General features: G+C 48.7%; 1 protein-coding gene across 6 annotated transcripts; it reads left to right on the top strand.

Moving 5' to 3' along the window:
• Positions 1–224: 224 nt before the first annotated feature.
• Positions 225–26,158, top strand: dcaf6 (ddb1 and cul4 associated factor 6). 6 transcript variants are annotated; one of them, XM_048999200.1, is made up of 21 exons: positions 225–529; positions 6,180–6,241; positions 8,417–8,509; positions 9,040–9,225; positions 9,420–9,533; positions 11,742–11,877; positions 11,979–12,190; positions 13,918–14,011; positions 14,356–14,484; positions 14,598–14,936; positions 15,355–15,531; positions 16,907–16,966; positions 18,137–18,281; positions 19,197–19,321; positions 19,508–19,835; positions 20,392–20,433; positions 24,218–24,356; positions 24,571–24,727; positions 24,831–24,919; positions 25,201–25,306; positions 25,663–26,158. In XM_048999200.1, the coding sequence occupies exons 1-21, from the start codon at positions 442–444 to the stop codon at positions 25,719–25,721; spliced, it is 2,880 nt and encodes a 959-aa protein (XP_048855157.1). In that variant the 5' UTR covers positions 225–441; the 3' UTR covers positions 25,722–26,158. The 6 variants fall into 6 exon arrangements, with proteins under 6 accessions (XP_048855157.1, XP_048855160.1, XP_048855158.1 ...); XM_048999203.1 differs by lacking the exon at positions 16,907–16,966; XM_048999201.1 differs by lacking the exon at positions 20,392–20,433.
• The last annotated feature ends 32 nt before the right edge of the window (positions 26,159–26,190 follow it).

The following is a 26,190-nucleotide window of genomic DNA, read 5'->3' as shown; positions in this document are numbered from 1 at the left end:
AAATTTGTAGCTTTTAAAAATGATTTAGTTTTATTTGTTAATTCTTTAAAGAAGATTGAGAAAAAAAAAACGCGACACCTCCGATCACGAGGACAAACACCACAACCATGACCACAACAGACGCTGCGTTGCGACATGTGACTCTGACGCTACTGGCGACGCAGTTAGGGGGCGGGGCGTATCTGTGTTATCGCGATGTTTAGAGCCTGTCTCTCATTGGACGAGAGATCCTGCAGGGCTGGAGAGAGAAGCGAAGTAAATATCCGAAGAGCTACCGAGGGGCACCGCTGTGCTTCCCGTGTAGCCTGGCGGCGGGGGTCGGGACGCGATGATTTAGTTCCGTTCCCGGTGCGACAACAACCTAAAGGGAAGGCAAGCCTGACAACGGTGGAATCAAAGTTATTTCAATGTTATTTTTAAAAGTCGGACTGTTTGAGCATCATGTCCGGCTCCAGTAATCTAATTTGGGATGTGAGGAAGCGCTCCATCGGGTTTCACGACCCGAATTCGATCCGGATTAACTACCTGGGTAAGATAACGCGAAGGCAGGGCCAAGGGGCACTGTCTTCGGGGACCGGGACTCGCAGGCTGCAGCTGTCAGAAGAAGAGACGCATATATTCCTGTTTCCGTGCGGGCTGGATCTAAGCAACAGAGTCATCGGTTTTGTTTCCAAGTCATCGGCATCTTCAGTCTGTTTCTGGGTGTTTTATTTAGCCACGTTCAATTTGGTCATTTTTCTATTGTTTATCGGAATGTGCTTGATTTCTGTCTGTCACAGCATCCTAACGGGCTGCTAGTTTATATACATTTGCCCCGTTCAAGACTTTGTACCCCGAGACATCAAGCCGACCCTAATGCACATTAGGAAACTTCCTATTTTCCGGAGACTTAGTTAATTAGTTGTGTAATTAGTTGGTTAATTCTCCTCCCGCTGCGTCGCTGGTTAAAGCTCGTCCTTGGTGTGCGGCGCTTTTCTCGCTGCTGCGGCTCTTGCTCCCTCCGTATCTGTTTCACACGTTGCCTGTTATTGTCCTAAATAAAGCTTCTGAATATCAGTCAAGTAACACACGAAGGCCGCACGGGGTTGTTTATTCTATTTCCCATCCCCCCAAATTAGGTTGTTTGTTGTTGACTCAAAACAACATTTACTAGTGTTAACGGCATTTTATAGTTCAATTAAATAATGCCTGCAACTGTTTAAGTTTAATATTTTATACGCGTATTGTGCATGAGTGGCATGTAAAGCTTACGTTTCCCGTCGCAGTCTTGCTGGGCTGTGCGTCTGTTTACGGTCCTTCCTGGCATTTGGTCTGAGGACCGCCTTTTAAAACTGACTGTAAGTTCACGGTTTAGTTTGTCTCCGTCACTCGTCAAAGAGGAAAACGTGGTCAGACAGAAGCCGCTGTCCGTTTTTTTTTTACGCCAAATGGACCTCAGAGCGAATTACGGCTGCCCATTGGGCTGGAAGCAGTCCGTCCGCTTGCCTTGCGCCGTTTGCCGTGCTGCGCTTTCGGTCCCGTGGATTGATGTTTGGGTTTTAAGTAAAAAAAAAAAAACTTGCATATCATACCTTTAGAAATGTTTATGTTTTCTGCGAAAACTATTTTCCGCTCAGTCCCATAGTTTTTTGTACTCAAGCTTCTTTTCCCGTAATGTTTATAAAGTGAGTTTAATGTTGGCCCCTAGTCACCCAAGCGAGCGCACTGGCTGTGGCGGGAATGTAAGTCTTTCTCATTTCATATTGCGAATCCTCCGCACAGTTTGCCTTGTTGCGGTTTTGGAGCTGTTGCCTTCTCTGAATGAAGCAGACCTACCTGTCTTTGGAAAGGTGCTGACTGAGACAGTCACCTACCCCTTTGCCCTGTTAAGGTCACTTGTGTCGTCTCCGGTGGGGCCTTCGCTATTAATATCTGTAATGCTCTTCTTGTCGAATAATGGGCTGAGCTGTTGCTTTGTTGGCAGTATAAAAAGTAAACTGCAGTGACACTCAGTCCATAGATTTTTTAAAATTTAGTGGGTCAGATAAGTCAGACCGTGGTATGGAATTGTAGTAGCCCGAAAAAGAGTATTGTAAAGCAGTTTTTCCATGACTCGTTATGATGAAGAATGGCAAATTCGTAGCTGATGAAGGCGTTTGTGTTTTGTTGTCTCTCTGTTCAGTTCAGAGTAATAAATATCAGGGTTGGGGTACCATTGTTGACTTTTAGCTATGGGGGACATACATTGTCTATTGGCCATTAAGTTTGCCAATTAGGGTGGTAGGTTCACCTACAAAGTGCCCCTCCCTGAGGAAATTATGCCACCCCTGTTCATGACGGTGGACTTACTGCTTCAAGGGCAGCGGACGCTGGCAAGTGGTCAGGCGTCGGTCTGAAGAGCGTGTGGATTGTCGTGGTTTTGGATTCTGCTCCAGACAGCAGTGTAGCAGAAGGCATCGTGTGCACCTAGGACCCGGGTGACCCTGGTGTTTGGTGTTGGGCTGGATCCCTGTCTGCTTTCGCTGTGGAGATACTGGGCCTTGTACAGAAACGCAGAGCCCATGGGTGTTTGCGTCAGTGCCTGGATGACCTTGGTCCAGACTGCATTCAGTCGACTCTGCCATGCCTCTCATTAGTGTGTTCTGGCTTTGGTGTGCAGACATTTTTGTGCCGTCCTCCCATCTTAAGTTGTCGTGTGGTTTGTTTTGGCAGGCAGTCGTTAGCGCCGCCAGTTTAGATTTGGCCGTTAAGTAGTTCATGCAGATTGGCAACACCCTAGCGGATCCCATTGGACACCTGCTGCGCCTTCCCTTGCTGTCCCTTCTAGTACACCCACCTGTTTCTAGTATCTCTGCCTCAGTAATATAAGAGTAATTTGCATTAGCCCTGCAAGGTAACAGGTGAATCATCCAGAATGAGCCTGACTGGATGGCTGAGGTGGCTTTGCTTTGCTCTGTCTAGCACTTTGTGACACTCTCCATCCTTATTCAAGGCCCGTATGCTTTTCATTGTGGTCAGCTCTGGGCCCCCCCCCCCCACTAAACACCTGAGTTTGTAGGCAGACTCCAGTAATCTGTGCTTGAAGATGCTTTTGTCTCCAGATTCTTGGGTCAAATGATGACAGCATTACAGAGGGGAGGAGGGGACGACCATCTGTTCAGTAATTTTGAATGTAAGCCGTTTACCAAAATGGGTTTCAGGAAGGTGAGGTATTGGTCAGTATGTGTGAGATTTGCAGCCAATGAGGTGCTTTGCCAGTGCCTGTGAATTTTAGGCTGCAGTTTACAAGACACCCTCTTATGCCTATAGCCTTGTGCAGTAGTCTTCCTGCTTCTCCATTAATGACATAGATGCACAGCATATAGAGTTACATGGATGCATTACCAATTTATGCTTGACGTTCATTAACATTGGTCTCATTAATGCACTGTAGTGCTCTACCCCAGCTCCGTAAGTTTGCTGACCTGACTGACGGAAATGAATCCTAACTGTTGGGGTCCCCTTAAGGTGGATAGAGCTGATGTTCCACTTTGGGTTTTTTTTTTTAAATGTCTAATTTGATTGGCCAGAGACTTGTGTCCATGGGTGAAGCTTAGATTTTGCTACTAGCCAGCCAGGCTAGCTCAGTAAAGAATAGTTTTTTTTTGTACTTGCCCATTGTCTAAATTACTTACAACATTGCCACGTGATTAAGTTCCATCCCTGCTTGTATCATTTGTGCAAGGTATTGCAGGGTACCAACAGAAGAGCTCAGCTGAGTAAGACACCTTGGGGGGGGGCGGCCATTCTTCTGGGGTCTGGTTCTGCTTGGCCCGCCGCTCTTATAAGCCAGGGGTGATTTTGGTGATGCTGCCCTGGCCCTGCTGTGTGGGCCAGCTTGGAAACCAGGTCTCCGCTGTAATGAAGTCCAATGCGAACAGGGCATCAGTTCTCCCAAGAGCACCGTCGTGTTCCTCTGGTTTTCCACGTCTGTTTGTTTAAGTCTTGATCATGACTGTGACTTTCACACGTGGCTCCAGTTACTTCAGGTCACTTCTGGCCTTTGAAAGGACGTTTAAAAGCTTGCTGATGAAATGCCAACTTCCGCAAAAAAAGCAGCTCTGAGCCCCAGCAAGATGCTACTAGTCTCTTTATTACGACTGATCAGGGCCTTAAGGGCAGTGTAAACGCCACCCTGGGATCCGTTTGGTCGTGAGTGCTCCACTGGCCCAGGGGACGAGGCTTTGTTTCATTCGTCGCTTGGTGTTCATCGTGCTAGTGAGATGGTGCCCTTTGGATATGCCCATCTTGCGATATGCCACACAGATCGTCCTGGTTGGCTGGAGTAGTCCTCTTCTTGCTGACCCCCCAGTGGTCTGTGCTCTTGTATGATGTGGCCTGAAGCTTGCCTGCTGGTCCGGAGATTTCAGATATCTGCTGCTTGCAGCCATTGTTTTGAGTCACTTTCAGTCTGTGTTGTAGAACTCTGTTCTGTCTTTGGATTTTATTAAACGTAATAAAAAAAAAAACTGCTAGCCTGCTGCTATTAATTTGTGGACTGTGTGCTGTAATTTTGGCATATTTGCATCGGCAAACACAGACGCGTAGCTGACTAGCGTGGAGAGGCGCTTCTTGGACTCTGGAAATGCTGCCTTTCCCAGAGGTAGTACTCAGGCTATGGCTGTTGTCGGGGGCTCTCCTGTAGGCCGTCGAAGGGTCTCCTGTAGGCCGCTCCTACCTCTTCCTGGTGGGAGTGACTAATCCATGACCACTACATGTCCAACAGTGAACCGCCTTCCTCAGCTTTCTGTCACATATAATTGAAAAATCTCCCTTATCTTTCTTCTCTGGTGGGATTAGCCTGGACGTGATAGCAGCATTCAGGCCTGTGACTTTCTTTGGTTGCTGTGTTGTGGTGTGATGGGGGGGCTGGGGGGCTTGGTGCTCTACCCCACTTCAGGCCCCGAAGCTCAGAGTTGGTCTGCGTCAGCCAGCCTGTTGTGTATCACGCCCGGTCTATTTTTAAAGTCTTTCTCCATGCCGCGGTGGAGGGGTATTTTTGGCACATACCCCACTACCTCTTATTCCGAAGTTGTTCCACTGGGTTTGGAGTTTTTATTTGGTCCTTTGTTCTTTGTGAAGGTTGTCAGGTGGTGTTGCAGTGTTTTTGGATCCCGGTGTTACCACAAAGCTAATTGGCTAATGCTTAGTGGCAGTGAAGGAGTCGCCATTCTATGGCCTCCTGATGTAATGTTGGCATCACATGGGTTTGTTTACCAAGTGTGCTTTTTCTATTTTAAATGCGTCCATCAATCTGTCTTTACGGCCACCTCTGTGGTGGTCTGCTTGAGGCCCGGCCACCTCTGTGGTGGTCTGCTTGAGGCCCGGCCACCTCTGTGGGATGTCTATGAGTCGAATTGATGGTAGTTATATCTTGAAACTGGGCCACAGTTTCGGAAACCTATGAAGACCATTGGTTGGATGATCCTCTGATGAGGTCATCATAAGCCCTCACAATGCATTGGTGGTAGGCTCTTGCATGCTTAGAAGTGAGACGGACCACCAAACAACCTAAATATAGACAAGGGAATGGTGGTCAGGGTCCGTAAACTAAAGCACAGGTTAAAAATACACCTTTTGGTCGGGGGAGGGGGGTGTGGGGAGGGCAGAAACGCTTCTCTGGAAACCCTGGTGATGTCATGTGGCAGGCAAGTTACATGTAAAGTGAGCTTTTCATGTTTAAGCCTGCTTTGTAATAGAAAATTTCAGCTCCCCTCAAGAAACTGTTCAGTTTTGAAAGCTCTGTTATATGCACTGAACTAGCTGTGACGCGATTTCCGTCTCCTCCTGCATGGAGAGGAGACCCATAGCAACTTGTGTGATAAATGGATGATTATTGTGCAATGAGTTGCTAAAGCCAGTTACAATTGATGCAAGGTGGGTGAGCGCACTGTCAAACTGATAATATTCCGGAAATGTCTGACAGGTGGCGTCTGACCTGTTAGCGATTCAGTGAAGTTGGGGAAAATCCCTTTTCCGGCCAGCCATTAGCATCCATCTGCTGGCCCCTGCAGCAGCTCCCGGAAGATCATTACCTGTCAGCTGACTGATATGTCACTGTTGTGGATGATTGACGTTTTAAATGATGCTTCTATCTGTCTGCGTGTGAATATGTACAAAGATCAGCTCAGTGCTGGAACCCTGTCTGCCTTCTGTTTCAGGAAGAAGGGAATTTGTCCAGAGGCTCAAATTGGAGGCCACGCTGAACGTGCACGAAGGCTGTGTGAGTACCTGGGGGCCGGGCACGGGGGTCTGGGCCATGCTGCTGTAAGCTCCTGTCCACCATTATCAATCGCCTCACCATGGGAGGTGTTAAGATTGCGGGTTTATTTTGCTAAATAAGCTCCTCTGTCTTGCATTTCTCGCCGTTCCGATGGCTTGAAGCCTCATGGGTGGTCTGTCTTTGCGCACACACACCCTCGTTCAGCTTTCTGTTCCTTACCCGCTAATCTATGCTCCAGGCATTATTTCCATAGATTGTACTGTGATTCATTCTGCTTTTGGTACTTAAGACTTTAAAGATTTTCTGTCCCATATATGCCTTCTGACAAATTGACGAAATGACAATAAAAATATAATCACAAAAGAAAAGATTTTAAAGATTTAGGCAGAGTGTCTTCTGCCAGGTAGCTGAGTGTCCGGTCATGTCATTGAACGTTCCTCGCAGTGCAGGGGCTCAGTGGCTGGTACATGTATTAGGGCTGGGCGGTATGGCGATATTATTGTATATCAGAGAAGTATCCCAGTGCCAGTGTCTGATGGTAAGTAACCAGCGATTATAGCCTGTCGTGAAAGATATCGTAGGCTACGCACCAAGCAAGATAGCAGAAGGATTTGTGATTTGGCTTTCAGTTTCAGCAGCCAGCTAGCCTAGTTCAGAGAGATCATGGCTGCTATTGCAAATTACCCGGTGCACGTATACTGTGTTCACTGTTCTTGTAAGTTTGGAAGTTCAACGTTGTTGCGTTGTCCTGTATTTTCTTACCAGGGAACTGATGTCATGACCCATCACGTTTGCACATTTTGAAAAGCCTAAATTAATGTTAGCCATCTCTGTTTCTGTGCTGGGGGGGTGGATGGCACTTATCGTTTCTCCCAGTATTTTTAAATTAAAATATTGTTTTTAAGAGCGCGCCCAGCCCTGTGTGGTTGCTGTCGTCCTTCCGTCTGTCATTGGCTAAAACCCAGTCTTCCCAGGGCCCAACTGCTCTCAGAACTCTTGCTGTACCTGGAAAGATGTTCTGAGTTGTCTGAGCAGCCTGTCCCCTATACTGTGTGATCAGGAGTTTTAGCTGGTCACTGCACAGTGTACTGCCTCTATTTTTGTCAACTGATGCTTTATAAGCTAGTTATTTTTGGCACACAAGGAGATATGGCATCATTCATTGCCCCCTCATCTCTCTCAAATTATATACTGGCTTTATGATTGGACAGAGAGCTTCTGAAAGGCCTGTAGTGAACCGAGAGTGGCATCAGTGTGCCTTGGGTGTCTGCCTACCATCTAGGGTGCACGTGACACTGCTCACAGTGTGCTTGGACCTCTGGGCTGGAATGTCTTGTCCCAACCTTAAGATCTACTGAGTCAGTCTGTTCTACGGCGTCCAGTAAAGCTCTCTGGCAGTTCTCCCCATCTTGCTTTGAAAAAGACGAATCAGCCTGACCTATGATCTTTCTGAACACAAGACCCATGCCCTTTAGAAGGTGGCCTGCAGTGGTGTTCACCTCAGCATGTATAAGTCCTGAGAAGCCAGTGCTGGCAGTTTGATGGGGAAAATCTCACACTGGCTGCCTCTAGGCAGGGAGGCCCGATCACCTGAGCCCTGCTGGCAGCTCTAGGCTCCTGCGTCACTGTCTCAGGTAGGCCTTGCTCTGGATGACATATCAGTTACTTTCAGGGTTGTCTCTGTGTTCCAGTCCGTTCACTGTTGATCACTGGTGAAATGCAGTATTCATTAGCTCAGGAGTCTGACGAACAACAATGTCGTCTCATCTCTCCCCTGGGAGGAAAGATCGATTCTACAAGAGGTGCAATTTAGAGGATCTGTAAGAGCAAATGACAGGGTTTGGCAAGGGGGCCCTTTGGCTCCTGCGTCGCTGGGCCTCCCTGGGCCTCCCTCGGAGTGGAACATCAGCCAGATGGGATACGGAACCTCCAGCAGCCGGCTTTCCAGGTGCTTTGAGCCGTTAGGGAAACAGAACAGAAGGTTTCTGACTTGAGGTTTTGGTTGCGCTACGTCGTCCTCTACATGCATGAACCCTCATCATTTGATGGAGGCTTTGACTGCAAAGCTCGTTTCGGATGTGCGGCCGGGCTTTCACGGAATTATTGTACATACAGGACCAGCCTTGCTGTGTTTGTTGTGGTTTTTCATTTTTCTTGCTCCGCTTTCTTGCTCAGGTGAACACGATCTGCTGGAATGACACCGGCGAGTACATCCTCTCAGGATCCGATGACACCAACCTGGTCATCAGTAACCCATACAACAGGAAGGTAGAACGAGCTCCGGCTCTCTCTCACACTGCATCTTCAGCATCTGAGTTCTCAGAGTGTCGTGCTTCCACCACGGTCACTGCCGTGCTATTCTGGAAAGTTCCTGTGCTCACAGCTGCCTGCTTTTCCCCTGTGACCCCAGCTTACCTGGGTGTCTACATCACTGCTAATTATATTTTGACAACATCACTTACCCTGATGTTATGTGCATCTCTTAAAGCTATACCACCTCAACAGAAACATTATGGAACAGAACAACAGAAATGAATGTGGGGAAAACACTGTTTCCTTAAGGGGATTCTAACCACCAATAATACCAAAATGGAGGATTTAAAAGATTCACAAAGACAGAAGGTTCCCCAAAAGGACGTAATGCCATTGGATGTGTTCTGGTGGTTGTGACCACACCCAAATATCAGTGTTTTGCCGATGCTTTGATATACAGTTAAAAAAAGAAAAACGTATCTGGCAATAGCCTTGGTGAGGAAAGTCACTGGTGCTGAGACCTCTTAAACGACTGCCCTCATCAGGTCAAGACTACCATTAACTCAGGGCACCGTGCCAACATCTTCAGTGCCAAGTTCATACCGCAAACCAACGACCAGCAGATCGTGTCCTGCTCCGGCGATGGCGTCATCTTTTACACCAACACAGAGAAGAGCGCCGAGCTCAACAGACAGTGCCAGTTCACCTGTCACTATGGCACGGCCTACGAGGTAATCCCATCTACCGTATCATGAAGTGTACGAGCGCCGAGCTCAACCTGATGGGTCCAGGCGCAGATGTTACTTCGTCGTAATGGAGTCTTTGCGTTGGCCATGTTTAATTCATCTTAAGCTGGGCTCGTAATAATAGCGGCAGCCATGGATGCTTGTAGGTTGAGTCACGGAGCCTGTTTGTTTATCGGTAGATCATGACTGTCCCGAACGACCCCTACACCTTCCTGTCATGTGGCGAGGACGGCACCGTGCGATGGTTTGACGTCCGAATGAAGACCAGCTGCACAAAAGAGGACTGCAAAGATGTAAGTGTGGGAGAGTATGGAGAGATCATTCAGACATTATTAATGTGTGCATCAATAAATATATTGTGAAATGTGGCAATAAATTTGTTTTTTTTCTTCCTGTTTTAATTATTGTTGGGTTTTATTTATATATTCATTTATTTATTTCAATGATGCTGCACATAATATGAAATAAGCTTTGAGGTGCAAACTGTCACTCACCCATCACGACACAGCGGTCACGGTGATTGGTCGAGTGCTTCCTGGAGAACCGCCTCTGGTAGCCGCAGTTTGGAGCCAATGAGCAATGAGCGACAGATGAAACCACAGGTGCATATTAGTGCCAGGAAATGTCCTGAATTCACAAGATGGCCGCGCAGGGCTACCTTTCCCAAGAGCTGCCGTTAGTGACTTGCGTGGTTGTACCCATTCACTTAGCAATTATGCTTCTGGGAATCCCAGGGTGGGTTATGCTGCAGTCGGATATTCTCGCTTGTGGCCTGCTCCATTGCACATGTTCCTTGAAGGTTGCAAACACATTTTCATCAGTGAAACGAGCTGCGGCCATTTGCACCTTCTTCCAAGAACCTTCCTGTTTGCTCTCTGAAGTCTTGTAGTATCTGCACGATCAGTTTCATCAGCAAAAAGCATTTTTCGTACCAGTTCTAGTAAGCTGTTCTGGGTGATGCGCCTCAAGACCTACTGTGTATGGCCAGAACCATGCTTAATAGCAAACCATTGGCAAACCCCATATGGGTTGTTTTCATGTATTTACATATAGTAATTGATCAATTAAGCAGAGTAATAAAAAGAAGAAATGTGGGCAGTCATGGCTTAATGGTTAGGGAAGCGGACTTGTAATTGAAAGATTGCAGGTTCAAATCCCCGACCAGCAAGGCACCACTGAGGTACCCTGAGTGAGGCACTGCTCCCCGGGTGCTGAATTAGCTGCCCCCTGCTAAGTCATATGTGTTAACTGCAGAGAACACGTTTCATTGTTGTGTGCTGTGGTGTGTCAACGATGACAATTGATCGCTAAATTCTAAATTCATTACTAACATAAAAAATGGTGAAGTTCACTGTACACCATTATGCTCGAATTAAAGGGATTTAAAAGATTTTAGCCCAGTTCTCAAGAGACAGTAGAGCAATGAAAAAAATATGTATTATGGGATAATGGAACAATGGAAGACATGCTTTGTACACCTCTCAAAGGACGAATGAAGAATGAACTGTTGTACATTTTACCATTTTTATTTCAGACCACGGTTTACCACAGATAACTGAAACCACAGATGCTGGTTTACTGCTGCCACTGTACACCCAGTGTTGTCATATTTGATTCCATGGGAGCAGTCAAGCGAAAATGATGACCAATCACAAAGCAGTATTCAGTACAGCCCTCCCTCAAACCTTTACCGGCTGAAAGTGACAGTTTCCATGTCGATGCTTGAGCCATGTTGAAATAAATGGTAAAAATAAAACCGGCAGTAATTGGATGATAAACAGATTTATTCTTAAGATTTATTTATACTCAGATTTCATATGATTATTATTTGTTCATTGCCACATTTCACAATATATTTATTAATGCATTTATTTATTTAGTAAAGTCTGTGAACCCATCCTATAGGGGAGGGTTATGAAACCTCCTAAACAATCCCGTTTAGATGCAAGGTTTGCGCTGGGCAGAGAAGTCGTACGTGCTTTAGCAGAGCGGTTGAGGGTCTCACTGGCAGGGGTATGTCGGCAGCAGTGCGGCATTGCTGACTCGCTCCTCCAGTCAGCGGCTGGCATTTTCACAAGGTACCAGTGGTTTCGCCATCTAAAATGTGGGTGGAGTTCGGGGTGTGGCTAGGAGACGTCTCCAGGTGCCAGGTGATTGCATGCTTGCATATCTTTCGAAGCCATGCAAGTCGGCGCATTTCAGTTAAGCGCCGCCTTACTGACAAACCTGGATTCTCCAGTGAAAATGGGTCCCAGCTGAGCTGCTCTGTGAAAATGAAAAGTGGCTGTATGGGTTTTCTGGCCTCCTGCCCAGATGTGCTTCCGCTGCGCCGATATGTTGATAGTGCTTTTCCCATTTCAAGTCTGACATTTGGTGCACTGAGTTTTCTGCTTCAGTTCACTCTCTGAAGCAGTTCGTCAGAACCTGTTAAGCATGTAGGTCCGTAAGACTCGGATGAAGAATCGCCTCTGACGTTGTCTCCGCACATGTCCTCCACACAGGACATCCTCATTAATTGCCGGCGTGCCGCGACCTCGATCTCCATCAGCCCACTGGTCCCGTATTACCTGGCTGTGGGATGCTCCGACAGCTCTGTGCGCATCTACGACCGGAGGATGCTGGGTACTCGGGCCACAGGTAACGCTGCAGCCTCCGTGGAGATGACGGCCTCGTCTGTCGTCGAGTTCTGCATGTTCCTATGAAATTCTGGTTGGATTTTTGGATTCCGGCTCCACCAGGGAACTACATGGGCCGTGGCACCACGGGGATGTGCGTGCGGTTCGTGCCAGCCCACCTCTCCAGCAAGTCGTGCCGTGTGACGTCGCTGTGCTACAGCAGCGACGGGGAGGAGATCCTGGTCAGCTACTCCTCAGACTACATCTACCTGTTCAACCCGAAGGACGACCAGGCACGTGAGCTGAAGGGGCCGTCCGAGGAGAGAAGGGAGGAGGTGAGCTGTTTCCATGATCTGATCCCTACTCCGTGTTGTCTCGGTCGCTTCGCCTTGTGGCTTTTCTCTGAACTTCCTCCTGCTGCAGTCCTGCACATTTTTGTGGATGGAACCTCGAATGAGCTCTGAGTTTGCATGGAAGTGCTTTTACCATTGTCTACAGTGAGATGGCGCGGCTCCGGCAAATCCCTAAAGGTGCAGTCAAGCACTTCGGAATTTCAGAACCGGAAATACGCTTAATCCTCCTGTAGCCTGAGGTTATAGTTTTGGAACACCGTTGTATTTGCACACAACTTTAGGAAGTCGTGTGTTTTGGAAGGCGAGTCCTCAGACATTGTCACAGTCATGAGTTGCTGTTTCTGTTTGCTGTACTGAATCATCTGGACTCAAGGTTGAGGATCCAGGTTCCGAGTTCCAGGGTCCTCCTTAACCATGAACTTTTGTAGTCCATGGTTACTCGCATGTTGCATTCCCACTGAATGACAGGAACTGTGACCTTTATGCTACATAAAGAATCCTGGGAGACGCAAACGTTTGTAGGGTAAACTTCACGTGTAGTTTTGTTTGTGGTGAAACTACACCGTCCTTCCAAAACAGTGGAGGGTGAACAAGTTCCTTAGCTGTTTGGGGGGGATTGTTTGAATGGCTGTGATAAATGGCTTCCGATTACTGGTTCATAATGGGGTATAATGTGTGTTACAGGATGGGTAGTAAATCTTAGAACGGGGCAGCATGTTTACGGGTCATTATTAAATATGCTCAGCAGCTTGACCTTTTGTTTTCCGATAATCAGCTCTGGCAGTTTCACTGAGTTCCTGTAAAGTTCCTGAAAAATTCCAGTGGTGGGAAAAAACCTAGAGCACTGTACTTTCTGGGGCAATGGAGGACCATTGAGTGGCTGGAGAGTGAGGGAACAGGAAGTGACACAAGGGTCTGTCTGTAGCGCTGTGATTCCGGAGCCTTGGCCACCTGTTGGTTTAATGGAACTGATTTTGATAGGTGCATTTCAGCAGATGCTGAACGCTCCCCAACCTCTGACTTGGCTCTCATTTTGACGTTTGCCTGGTTGGTTGTTCAGTGGCCACTTCCTTTTCTTTTGAAGACGACCCCTCAACACTTTCTGCTTGTGGGGGAGGTTTGGGGGGGGGGGGCTGCTGAGTATGAAGATTAGGGACACCCCCTCCGCACACCGTGTGTTCAATTGCACCTGCAGTGATTCAGCTGGAATGCCTTTCCAAATATGGGCACCCATCCCCCCCCAGTTCTGCACGCAGTGTTCCTGCAGTGACAGGAATAGCCCAGCTCTGGTGGCTTTAGGCCAGTTGTAGGTTCACCTGCTCCATGTTATCGGCTGTGATTCCGCTCACATGGCACTTTTGGGAATGGCTTAACTCTGGAACTGAAACCTCATGGCTCTGTCAAGAGAGGAGAAACCAGGCTGTGAGGGACTCGGTGGGTGCGGTTTATCCTGGCTGCCAATTACAGTGTAAAGCCAGAAAAGTGACCAATGGGGAGCTGGATAACTCGGTGATTGACAAGACACAATGCTACCCACGCTGAGCTAAGGTCTTGCTTTTCCATTGCGTTTCTCCCACAACTCGCCCTGTTCTGAGGTTTATTAACATGGTAGCGTTTGTCGCTGATGTTCATATTGTGCCCTGCAGAGCTATTTTTGATCAGATGCTGCCCTTGTCCCAGACTGAGGGGTTATTTATCGCCCCTCCCAGCTGCGTCAGCCCCCGGTGAAACGCCTCCGGCTGCGGGGCGACTGGTCCGACACGGGGCCCCGAGCACGGCCCGAGAGCGAGCGGGAGCGAGACGGTAGGGAGCGGCCTGCCCACACGAACACAGTTGTCACACATTATAAGGCGACTAAACCTCTCGACATGCGACATGCAAACCTCAGCAGAACCACAATGTACTCCTAGCAGATCCGTGATGCTGAGCTCCAGCAGCTCAGCAAGTAGAGCGTTGTGCTAACAATGCAAAGGTTTTGGGTTCTAATCCCAGGGAGTGCACACAAGTTGTAATACTTCACTGTACCATCTCCATCTCTTTGATGCTAATATTCTTAGCAGCGCTCTTGCTCAGTGCTGTGCCAATGTAGGCAAGATTGATTTGGGACTCAGTGCAGGGCTTAGCGTCGGTCTCTTCCCCACATGCAGGTGAACAGAGCCCCAACGTGTCTCTGATGCAGAGGATGTCAGACATGCTGTCGCGGTGGTTCGAGGAGGCCAGCGAAGCACAGAGCAGCAGGGGGCGCAGCCAGCCCCAGCCCCAGCCCCGGCCCAGGGGTAACCCGCTTCCCCATTAGCCACAGGGAATTGAGAGGGAATTTTGGGTAACTCTTGAATAGCTCGTACTGACAATGAGTGAAAAAGAGCCGGTTTTGTTCTGTTCGCCGCAGGCACCAGAGCCCAGCCTGAAGGGTCCGCTTCTGCCCCAGAAACCGCCCAGGAAGACCCTGTTCCCCCCGAGGCCTCCATGGAGGTGGAGACCCCCGCTGAGCCGCTCCCTATGTCTGCCTCTTCGTCCTCCAGCTCCTCCTCCACAGTCACTGCCCCGCCTCCTTCGACATCCTCATCCCTGGAGAGCCCGCCTTCGTCCTCACTGCTGTCTTCCCCTGATGTGGAACAAAAGAGCCTGGCTGCAGCCCGCTGTCCCGCCCCCACCCCTGACCCCGCCCCCACATCGGACTCTACCCCCCCGACAGAGTCTGCACAGACGACACAGCCGTTACAGTCCGGTAAGATTGGGGGATGCCTGTAATAGTTCCCAACTAAAACACTGTATGGCAGGGTGACCGGCGTTGTGATTTCTTATACCATATAAAGTAAGCTGCTTCATACTGCCTGTATAAATGGCTGCTCATTTTGATTTAGTGCTATTTATATGGAGTCGATTCATCGCTATAGTTGTTGCAGGCAGCCTCGTTTATCTCTGGGAGCCTCGACCTGAGTGCCACAGTAAGTGTCAGCTGGGACCTGGTCTCCTGCCCCCCGGGCTCTGCCCTCCTCCCCATGGTCGCTCAGGGCCCATCCCAGCCTCATGTCTCTCCCCCCCCCTCTCTCGCTCTACCATTGCCTGTTTCTTTCCTTCTGCGCCCCCCCCCTGCCCCCCACCATTCATTCCTCTGTATTTCTTTCCCTTCTCTGCCCCATTAGAGCCTGCCCGTCGCGGGGTACCGGTAAGTGTAGTTTGCAGACGCTTGCAGCGGCTGCTTCTGATGGCGGGCCCCCCGAGACAGCAGGAGCGCTCGTCCACCCACCCACCCGCTGAGGGCCCCAGCCCTGCCCGCAGGGCCTCAGGGGCCTCGGGGGCCCCAGTGCCCCCCACAGCAGGTCTCCAACCACCAACATTTTGTGCTGTTTTTCAAACCAGACGCATCCTCTAATGCAGGATTCCCCAATTCCGGTCCTGGGGGGGCGGTCCATGGCACAGTTTGCAGACACACCTACTAAACCTGGCGATTTGCTGCTGAGCTGAATAAGGTGTGCAGCAAACTGCTTCACAGACTGGCCCCCCAGGACCGGAATTGGGGAATCCTGCTCTAATGCTTGGCTACACTTGATTTTTGTATAACCCCTCTCCAGATCACCCATGGTGTGCTAGAGCACTGCTTCTGTGGTGTGACTGCCCCCCCTCCCCCCCCACTCTCCCACCGATGGCTGTGAGTGCAGTGGCAGGCTTTTAACTCAACACTGCGCTGGTTTACACAGTCTCCTCTTCTTAGCTTTCTGTTCCCTACTTTTGCTGCTTCTGGATCCCCTCCCCCCCCAGCACAAAAAGGTGCCCCCCTCCCCCCGAACGTGCATCCAAAAATGCGTCTATGGATTATGCCACTTAATGCTGAAACAGAGCTCCTTAATGCTCTTTCATGTCTCATAAGACCGCCCCCTAGCTGTAGCTATGGAGTGGGATCCTTGCCAGAAAGTTTTTGTATGTACAGTAATGGCGCCATCTGTTGTGGGACTCCAGCACTGCTACTCAGACCAAATGAGTACCACTGTCGCCGGTCATACTGCGGGGGCCTCCTTAAGCCTTTCCATTGTGCTGCCGTCTATGAAGATGCCCGTTTTAAAACTCGATTCAGGACGTGCAGTTCATAACACTGAGGTACTTTTTAATCTGAAGAGAGCATGGAGGTGCAGCTCTTATTTTTGGTTGTAATTAGGTGCTTTTCAAAGGGCACTGCAGTTTTAGGGAGAATCAGCCGAGAAACTGGAGAATTGGTCTTTGGTCAGTGTCTTGTTTTCCGCACTGGAATGCGGCTCCGGGCATTTCCGAGAGGGTTTGAAGACGCTCGCTTTTTGGAAGCTTCACCAGCCCCGGTAATTGCCTGTGCTGGTGACTGGGTCCCCAGTTCACTTTCCTGACAGAGACGTTTAGCATCATGTAGACGGTTCTAGACCAGGGGTGTCAAACTCCAGTCCTGGGGGGCCGGAACCCTGTGTAGCTCAGTTCTTTCCCTGTTTCACGACAAATGATTCAGCTCAAGAGCTGTGTGGTAATTAGCATAAGGAGTTGAATCAGGTGTGTTTAGAGGGGAAACCCAAAAATGTGCGAGGCTCTGGGCCCCCCCAGGACTGGAGTCTGACACCCCTGTTCTAGACAGTCCAGTCCCTTCCAAAGAGGTTCTTCCCCTCCGTCTGTTTGATGTTCTGCACACATGCTATTCCTTGGATGTTTTGGTCAAAGTTTGATTTTGTGTTCCAGATTCTCCCTCGTCCATGGTAAACAAACAGCTCGGATCGATGACCCTGGACGAGCAGCAGGGTGCGTCTTCCTGCCCTCCCTCTCTCCCTCCCTCCCCCCTCATCCGTCTGCGTGCTGTCTTCTGTCTCTGCCCCTCCACCTGACCCCTATGTGGACCTGGCCCCTCCCCTTTCTGAACCTCTTTGTGTAGCTCTGCCCCCAGTTCCAGCATGTGGCGTACGTCCGCTTAGTACGCCTCCAGTCAGCTACACTTTTTTGCCTGTAGTGAGACACAGCCCCCCCCTTTCGTACCTATGGTCTTGGGCCCCATCAGAGCGCGATGACCAAAGATCTCCCAAGTCCTTCCAGTCTCGGGGCCCGTCTCAGCGGTGTCATTCTTTCCATCTGTGGAGAAACATTTTCTGCATGGCGATCGGCAGCCCAGCCGTGTCTTTCAGTACCCTGTACTCGGACTGGTGCTCTCTCTGTGGCTCAGTACTCAGGGGTCTCGGTGCTGCCCCGTGTGTGGGCTGTCTTCTACTGCATCTCTAGTCTGTTACCATCAAGATGCCACTCCGGTATCCTCTGCCAGTGGACCCCCCCGCCACCAACCAAGGCTTCCATTGTGCTTTCTTAGTTGTCCATCTCTCTCTTCCTCAAAACTCTCATCCTTTTCTCATTTGTGTCATTTTTCCTGACAAAACGACTGTGGGAATCTGTGTTAGACTGAGGACATGCAAAGTCAGGGCTCTGTGTCCCTGCTAGCAGTTCGTCACTGGCGTTGGTCTCGATGACACTGGGGATTCACGTGGCAGGAGCCTTGACGTTGTGCAGTGCCTGAACACACCTCCCTGTCTGTGTTGGGTTTTGGCAGGCGGTGACTCCAGCGCAGTGTGCTCGGCATGCTGCCCCCGTGCATGGCTCGCTCCTGCGTGTCCCCTCTGCATGGGCGTCACAGCCACGCTAGGACGTGTGCGATGCCGCTTTGAGTGCCCCCTGGAGAAACCTCCATTACTGCTTTAGATGGGGAGTGTGCGGGGGGCAGGTCCTGGTGTAACTCTGAGCGTCTCACACACAGTGCGGCCTTTAGCTCTTAAGTTCACAAAACGCAGTGTGTCAGGACTGGGGGTTGTAATCTGTATACTTCAGGTTCCCTCCGACTTGTTGAGGGGACGTGTGTTCCGTGTGCGTGTATCGCAGCATTTGCAGCCTTTTTAAGCTCTCCGCCATCCCTTTCTGTGCTCATCTAAGGAGGCACAGAACCCGGAACCGGCAGTGGTTCCGGTTCTAGCTCGGCTGGTGTGCGACCCGGAGCAGCAGAGCCCGTCCTGAGTCTGCACTACAGCACTGAGGGTACGACCACCAGCACCATCAAGCTGGACTTCACAGATGAGTGGTGAGTTCATAGCTGGGGGGGGAGCAAGCTTCAGTTAATCCCAAGTGACCTGGTACTTACTGACCAGGCACTTACAGACTGTCTCAGTCTTCAGGGACCCCCCCACCCCCTGCACACTTGACCCAAACAATGAAAACACTGAATACCTGGTACTGGTACTGGTGTGCTGGGAGGTCCCCAGGACTGGACAACTTCTTATTTATCAATACTGTATTATTTTGGACTAAGTACGGATTGTCCCTGACCTTCGACCTGTGTGACTTTGGACTCACACACAGCTCTTTGTTATTTACTTAAGTAAATGTGTATAAAAGCTTCAGGCGACTGTACACCCAGCAGCACAACCACTCCAGTCTCACACGCAGTTCCCAGTGAGATTCTCACACCTGACAGTCAATCTGAGTATCCCAGTCTGACATGCACCCATTTCCCCATATGATCTATCTGAACGGAATCTAGACATAGGATAAGATAAGACATAAAATACTGAACGTTGCCACAACTCCATGGGCAGCGTGTCTGTCTCTGTCTCTCTGTCTGTTGTAGTGTGACATTGAAGCCTGGCTGTGGCTTCAGTGCGTCTGGCTGTGGCTTCAGTGCGTCTGGCTGTGGCTTCTGTGCGTCTGGCTGTGGCTTCTGTGCGTCTGGCTGTGGCTTCTGTGCGTCTGGCTGTGGCTTCTGTGCGTCTGGCTGTGGCTTCTGTGCGTCTGGCTGTGGCTTCTGTGCGTCTGGCTGAGGCTTCTGTGCGTCTGGCTGAGGCTTCTGTGCGTCTGGCTGAGGCTTCAGTGCGTCTGGCTGAGGCTTCAGTGCGTCTGGCTGAGGCTTCTGTGCGTCTGGCTGAGGCTTCTGTGCGTCTGGCTGAGGCCTCTTCCTTTCCCTGGGAGTGACCACCTCCATTTCCTTCTCACTGCCTAGGAGTGGCCGGGGCTGTAGCTCCAGGGCGGTCAGTAACAGCAGCAGCCGCAAGGGGGACGAAGTAGACAGCCAGAGCCGTCCGAGCATGGAGCAGCCAAGCTCACAGGACTCCACCCAGGAGCCTGGTGAGACCAGTGGGCGGGGCTGTGTGGCGGGACATGTGGCCCTCAGCGTAGATGCCCCCCACCCCCAAAAACATGTTGGCATTTGCTGACTCCGCACTGAGATGTTAGTTGTGCGATGTCTCTGAATCTGGCATTGATTGTGTATGGATGCGTTTGAAGCTGACCGTACTCTCTCCTGCCTCATAGCTGATCCGCCTGTATCAGAAGCCCCCGGGACGAGTGGAATGGAGCCCGAGACGAGCCCAGCAGAAGCACAGAGCACTGAGAGTGGCCCAGAAAAGGTTCCCACTGGTGTAGAATGTCCGTTGGGGGAGTCTGGCCCTGACAAACCACCCGCAGAGGGCATCTTGGACTCACAGACCCCCGAGGCCCCCAGGGAATCCTTCTGGAGGGGTGAGCCGGTGGGAAGGAGAAGCTCTGCGTCGCAGGGCTCTCAGGGCCGCCAGGACTCTGACGACAGTGATGACGACCCCATCCTGATACACTCGCGGTTCCGCTCAGGACAGAGCCCCAGGTAAGAGTACCAGCACGCCATAGAGCACTGTTGGGGTTGTGACTGACAAGTTTTGTGAGAGCGCCCTCTAGTGAGGCAGCTCCTTTTCCCACGTCCAGGAAATGAGATGACGTGGTGCTAAATGTGGCTTTGCAGTTGGTTTTGTGTCCCCCTCTCCTGCTTTGGGAGGATTAATGTCTGGCTTTGGCTGTTCTGGATCCCAGGGGTCCCAGGCGAAGGCCTGCCTATGTCTGTCTGACTTCTGGGAGCATTTAATAGCATCTGTAAACCTGTAGCCAGGGTGTGTTGATCCACAGTTTAGTGCCTCTGAGTGCAGCCTGCCTACATGCTGCTTATCCTGTAACCCTGTCCCCCCCCACGGAGCTACTCAGCCCCACTGTGTCTCCCTAAATCTGCTCTGTCATTCTCAACCAGCTGCCAGTAAATTAAATTTTCCTCATATGGGTAACTGGTGCCTTTGTCCCAGAATACTCAATTCTGTCTCTTGCTGTGCTGTCCCAGATGTTTCTAAAGAATGTCTAGTCTTGTCATAAGTGAACTGTGTTCCTCCCCGTAGATTTAATTTCAGAGGATCGGCCGTAGGTGATAGGATGATAAGGTAACAGGCCGCTCCCACACTTCCCGTCCACTGTGACTTGCACCTGTTTTAACACCTCAGTGAGGTTTGAATGTGGAGGTTCTGGATGATTCTGTCTGACTCTCTAAAGCCACTGTCACGGTTTGTAAAGAGAGTGTGCTGAGGAGCTCGACCAAGCAGCTTGCGTGTGTGGGGTACTAACAGCACCTCTGTGGGGTACTAACGGCACCTCTGTGGGCTACTAAAGCACCTGGGCGTGGACAGAGTGGGCTTGGACAGCCTCATGCACCGCCCCTTGCGCCGTTAGGTTGTGAAATAATTGCATCAAATATTTCAGTTCTGCCCATGTGCCCTTGTCATAAGTGGAGGGGGAATCTGGGAATGGGTAGCAGAATCCGCAGTCTTGGACCTGCGACCCCCAGATGAGATTCCCATTATGCAGTGCTTGCTGTGTTCGAGACCCGGCATGTGTTTGGAATTGATTTCTGCTAAATTCTGAATGTAAGGCTTGACGTTTTGAATTTTCTTTTTTTTCCCTTCCTGAATATCATCCGCTACTGGGGTTAGATTTGGTAAAATATTAGTTTGTTGGGATTGCCCTGCCCAGATCTCTTAGCTATGGCTGATGTGCCTTTTCAGCTCACCAGACTCTCACATCTATCATTTTAAGAATAGAAAACGCTGGTCTTAGCAGATGAAGTGATGCTATAATGAAACAATCTATTATTTAATGACGCATAAGCTAATATAAATGTAACTGTAATTTATAATAATCTTTTTCAATGTGAACTGTCTGGCTGTGCTTAGTGGATACATTTTATACCCTTCAAGCTCATTGCAAAGTACTTAATTTAAAAATCATGACCCTTATGGGAATCAGTTTAAGGTAATTTAAGATGTAAACAGTTAAGTCACAAAGCACTGAAACTTTTTCTCATTTGATTTGGCACATTTCATGAAACATGGCATTCTCATGCCTGAGCATTTCTCAAATCAGTTTATGCATATAGCACAACAGTATGATTAAACTGCGAAAGGCCGTAAGTATCAACTCGTGTCTCAAAAGCAAATAATTCCAACTATGGCGTAGTCACCGCTACAAAAAGAACCTACATCGTTTCAGCCATGAGTCAAAATGCTTAGATATATTGTCAGAATGTCAGTACAGGTATGCTTCTGATCCCTACAGTTCTAATACAATGATAATCATTTCTTTCTTTCTTACTCACTGACTGATAATTTTTCTGAAGAAAACTGATTCTTAGGGTGGTTTTCCACTGTCAACGAAGAATCGAACTGTTTTCCATTGCAAAGTATCTTATCCATACCCAGGCCATAACCTAGCTGACATGGCCCTGTTTAATAGCAGGACTGAAAGCATGACGTAACCAAGCTGGATGCATCACCGTCACCTGATTGGTCGCAAAGCACAGAGATACCGGTGATCTGCGTCTATGCATTAAATATCTGAAGGAAAAGAGGGCATTTTCTGAATATTCTTTATTAGTAGTATCACACATCTCAATGTATTGATGCATTCCCAGCGACTCGGAACTTGGAAATTTCTAGCCTCTTGCTTAAAGTACTGTAGAACAGCTGAAAGGAACAGATTTGCGTTGCAAATTTGCTCAAGTGAATGCTAATTTTGCTAGCGTTTGATGGTAACATAACATGGCAATTCTCACAGTAAATCATGATGTACACCATGTGAACAGTAAATTAAATGAGACTCTTCGGTTTTACGGCACTTTCGCTCTCCAGATCTAGCAGCGCCTTTACCGATCTGACCCTTCTGCAGTGGAAAAACGAAGTAATCTGGAACCGTGCTGTGACTAGGTTCTCTTTGCGGTATGGATCGGTTCCCGAATGCCAGTGGAAAAGCACCATTGTTCTTGTCGAAGGCCCTAGTTTCTGTAGGGCTTGCAGTATGTAAAGTTCGCTGCTAAGAGGAAGCACTCACATGCACATGTACAGATCTGATGCAGTTCCTAAATTGGTCAAATCTAGACAAAATCAACCAAAATCATGTACTGTGGAAAGTCCTTCCAAAAGTTTGTTTCACACGTTGCAAAAGTTTAACGAGGAATGTTCTGTGCAGAAGTGGCTTCATGGTGTGGGGATCATACATTGTTATATAAAAGTTAATTGCCATTTGAGATGTGCCAAAGCAAGTGGGAAACTCTCATTTTAAAATCATTTAGTCATCTTCCTAACAGTAGCTCCCTACTTTTTCCTAAACAATTGTAATCTCGTTTGTATTCCATTAGTCTTGCCAGAGTAGAAGGTCCTGCAGTCGCTTATCTGGCTTCACACACAATAAAAATTCTGCCCAACATCCTGGGATTTCTCTCTTCCAGGCATGACAGACATATTTTTGGGGCCAAGCAGTCCGCCTGTCTAATACAGGGGCTGTAAACATCACTGCATACATTTTATAAGAATTTTCACTTTCAGTTGATGAATGTTTGAAGTCTGTTCAGAAAATGTTTGCACAGATATTCAATGAACAGAAAGGGTCACGCAGAGCTTGATTGGAGCAGGTCAGGTTGGGGAAGATGGACAGGCTCAGCGCATCGCCGCACCTACCACACAACAAAACACCCCGCGATCCCGGCCTGTGATCCCCCCCACCCCAGGCCGACACGCTGTCCAGTCTCAGCATCCAGAAATGGCCATGGGTGGCCCCTTGGCTTAATCCAGCCATTCGAGATAATGAGATAGTGTGTGAATTTAGTTTGCTATTTTTTCAAATACAACTCTCATTGTTTGCATGATAAATGGCTATATTGTATTTGTAAACGATGTGGAAACTGTTTGTAAGAGAAGGTTACCTCACTCCAAATTCTCACTCGTGTTCTGTGGTGTTAATAGCACTGTAGCCTTTAGGCTCACCTCGCATGAATGTAACATTTCAAACGTGTACAGTAATGTATAACTGCTGATTAAAAATGGAAATGCACAAAAAATACAGGATATGCAATGTGACGTAAAACCATAGTGAAGAAAAGTATATGTAATTAAATGCCCCTTTTCTGTACAGCCTTTGCTGTGTCAAGTTCATAGTCACACCATACTGTTTTAAATATTCATCTTTCAATTTCACACTAAATAGCAATATCTTGCTCATACCAGATTATAATATCCCTAAAAATATCCTTTGCTGAGCAAAGTTTTCAGCCAGCTTTTCGAAATCTCGTCAACTGCACGTGCTCAGTCACTCACTATCTAATTATGCATCTCCTGTAATTTCAAGCCAATCAGATGGTAGTTTATTGATTTAATGTATTAAGTAACATGAAGTCCCCCCCTTTCTGGTATTTGAGAACAAAGATACCAGAGAGCTTCATGCATGTGAGCTAAATGAGTATGCTTACCCTAACCCTTCAGCAAAACCTATTGGAAAAATCTGGACCGTGCTATTGGCCAAATTACTGGAGATATGACTGTTCGACTTTTATTTCACAAGGAAAAATAGCATTTCCATTTCTTCAGGCAGAAAAAGGCTTCTGTATGGGACTTTCAAGCATTATTGACTTCTCACTTCAGAACATTAGTACTAAATGGTCTCGTTGTGGATCCTGGATTGTAAGCCAAGTACATCTCTAAGGGGTCGTTTCACAATCAATCAGTGGCATTTTGTGGTTAGTGAGCATGAGATTTTTTTTTTTTTTTTTTTTTTTTTGAAGCAGTTTTAGCTCCTTGGGTGACCAGATTACCTTCATCATGAGAGATCTGAAGCAAATAGCTTTTGTGTGGAGGTGCAGCTGCCTGCCGGTCCTGACTTCTATCACCCTGCCCACCCCAGGCGCTCAGCGGCAGCCCGCATTCAGGAGCTGTTCCGTAGGAGGAAGGAGAGGCGGGAGATGGAGGAAAGCGAGACGCAGAACATCCGCAGGCCCACAGTCAAGATGGTTTACAAGGGCCACCGCAACTCCAGGACAATGGTGTGTACTGCAGCAGAGGATCGTGGGTAATGTGTAACTCCTCAAGACGCTTGATCAAAAGCAGTTTGCCCAGTACTTCGGTCTAAACCAGCGGCCTTGCACAGCATGGAGCACGTGGACTTGCAGCCATTGCTTAGCAGGCTTTTCTTAAGGCGTGTTGGTAGGAGGCGGCTCACATGCCATCAGCCTAACCGAAGCACTCGCTTCTCTGCAGATCAAGGAGTCCTGCTTTTGGGGAAACAGCTTTGTGATGAGCGGGTCTGACTGTGGCCACATCTTCATCTGGGACCGGCGTACAGCGGAGCACCTGATGCTGCTGGAGGCCGACAACCATGTGGTCAACTGTCTGCAACCCCACCCCTATGACCCCAGTGATTATCCCACAATGCAATGCGTCACACACAACTTTGGTACACGGGAGTAAAACTTTGTGGTCTGTGGTTCCTCATTCATGTTGCTTCCACTCTTTTCCAGTCCTGGCTTCTTCTGGAATAGACTACGACATCAAGATCTGGTCCCCACTGGAAGAGCTGCCATGCTTCAACAGGGTTCTTGCCGATGAGGTAAGCGGACTCTGTGGCCTTCCTGCCTTCGGAACACATTTTGTATCCATGTACAATTATAAGAACTTCATTCATCTGGTTGCTCCCTGCTTTGCACCCCCCAAATAGCGGGTATCCAACGTGGAACCTGTCCTGCTGCTAATGAACCCAACCGCTTTAAAGCCTGTTCTCTGGCAGTAGCGCATCGTATGAGTGTGTCAAGCCAACCTTCCCATGATGGAAGTGTGAGTTTGAATGGAAAATCTTATATCACTCGAGTCAACACCTGGATCTCCTCACAGGTGATAGCACGCAATGAGCTGATGCTGGAGGAGACCAGAAACACCATCACAGTCCCTGCCTCCTTCATGCTGAGGATGCTAGCCTCACTCAACCACATCAGGACTGGTGAGCATGTTGACAGGGCCAACCGCCAGCATTGGGTCACCCATGGATAGCTGCTTTTAGCATATTGCATCCCTGATGCTGACACTGAAATCAAGGATTGCGAATGAATACGTGTAAAATCTGCTAAAGAAAATAAGGAATTTTGTTTAGCAACGTGCAGGTTCTGTCCGTCTTTGTGCATTATCTGTACTAAGCTTAACTTAAGCTAGCATCTGTTTAAAGGAATAGGCTGGCATTGTACTAACCAGGTGCATTTCGCTATAAATTTCCTGCTGTTCGTTTTGTTAAAACCGAGTCTTGTTCCGTCAGTGTCCACAGTCCTCTGTCAGAGCTGCCTTCTCCCCTCTCTTCCTCAGACCGAGCCGAGGGCGATCGATCAGAGGGTTCCGGCCAGGAGAACGAAGAAGAGCCATAGTGACTTGTTCTTTTTAAACTTTTGCTACAGAGTACTTGAACATTTTGTTTTGTACCAGCGTGGAATATTTCTGTAACAGATCACTAGTGCAATTTCCAGTCCCTCCCCTTTTTTAGTACTAACGTTTGCGTAAAGCACAGTGTGACCGGGGTCTACGGGCGCGTTGGAACGGGGTCTGGTTCCAGGTTTTAAGATGCGGCGGGAGCTTGAACATGTAAAGTGCAATACCTTTCCTCTGCCCCAAAAGCTGTTGTTTAACCATTTGAGGTGTGCTTTCTTCATAGCTGAAGGTTGAAAGACTTTGTATGCCTGCATGTAAACTTACGGCCAGAAATCACACTAAGTAAAGTCTGTTCACACAGTGCTCCCTGGCCTCAAAGAATGCCAAGGATGATGACTCTGCCTTATCAATAAAAGGCACTACTGCACAACCCTAAGTAGGGCAGCCATTTTGTTTGGAACCTTCCCC

The sequence above is a fragment of the Brienomyrus brachyistius genome, unplaced genomic scaffold (genome assembly GCF_023856365.1).
Source record: "Brienomyrus brachyistius isolate T26 unplaced genomic scaffold, BBRACH_0.4 scaffold44, whole genome shotgun sequence".
Taxonomy (NCBI): domain Eukaryota; kingdom Metazoa; phylum Chordata; class Actinopteri; order Osteoglossiformes; family Mormyridae; genus Brienomyrus; species Brienomyrus brachyistius.
This window is presented reverse-complemented; position numbering and strand designations above follow the sequence as displayed.

Bases quoted from the DNA above. Each gene is read 5' to 3' on its own strand.
- dcaf6 (XM_048999200.1), top strand. From the start codon at position 442: ATGTCCGGCTCCAGTAATCTAATTTGGGATGTGAGGAAGCGCTCCATC. The intron at 14,937-15,354 runs GTAAGATTGGGG...CTGCCCCATTAG, and splicing joins GACACAGCCGTTACAGTCCG to AGCCTGCCCGTCGCGGGGTA. The intron at 18,282-19,196 runs GTGAGTTCATAG...CTCACTGCCTAG, and splicing joins CTGGACTTCACAGATGAGTG to GAGTGGCCGGGGCTGTAGCT.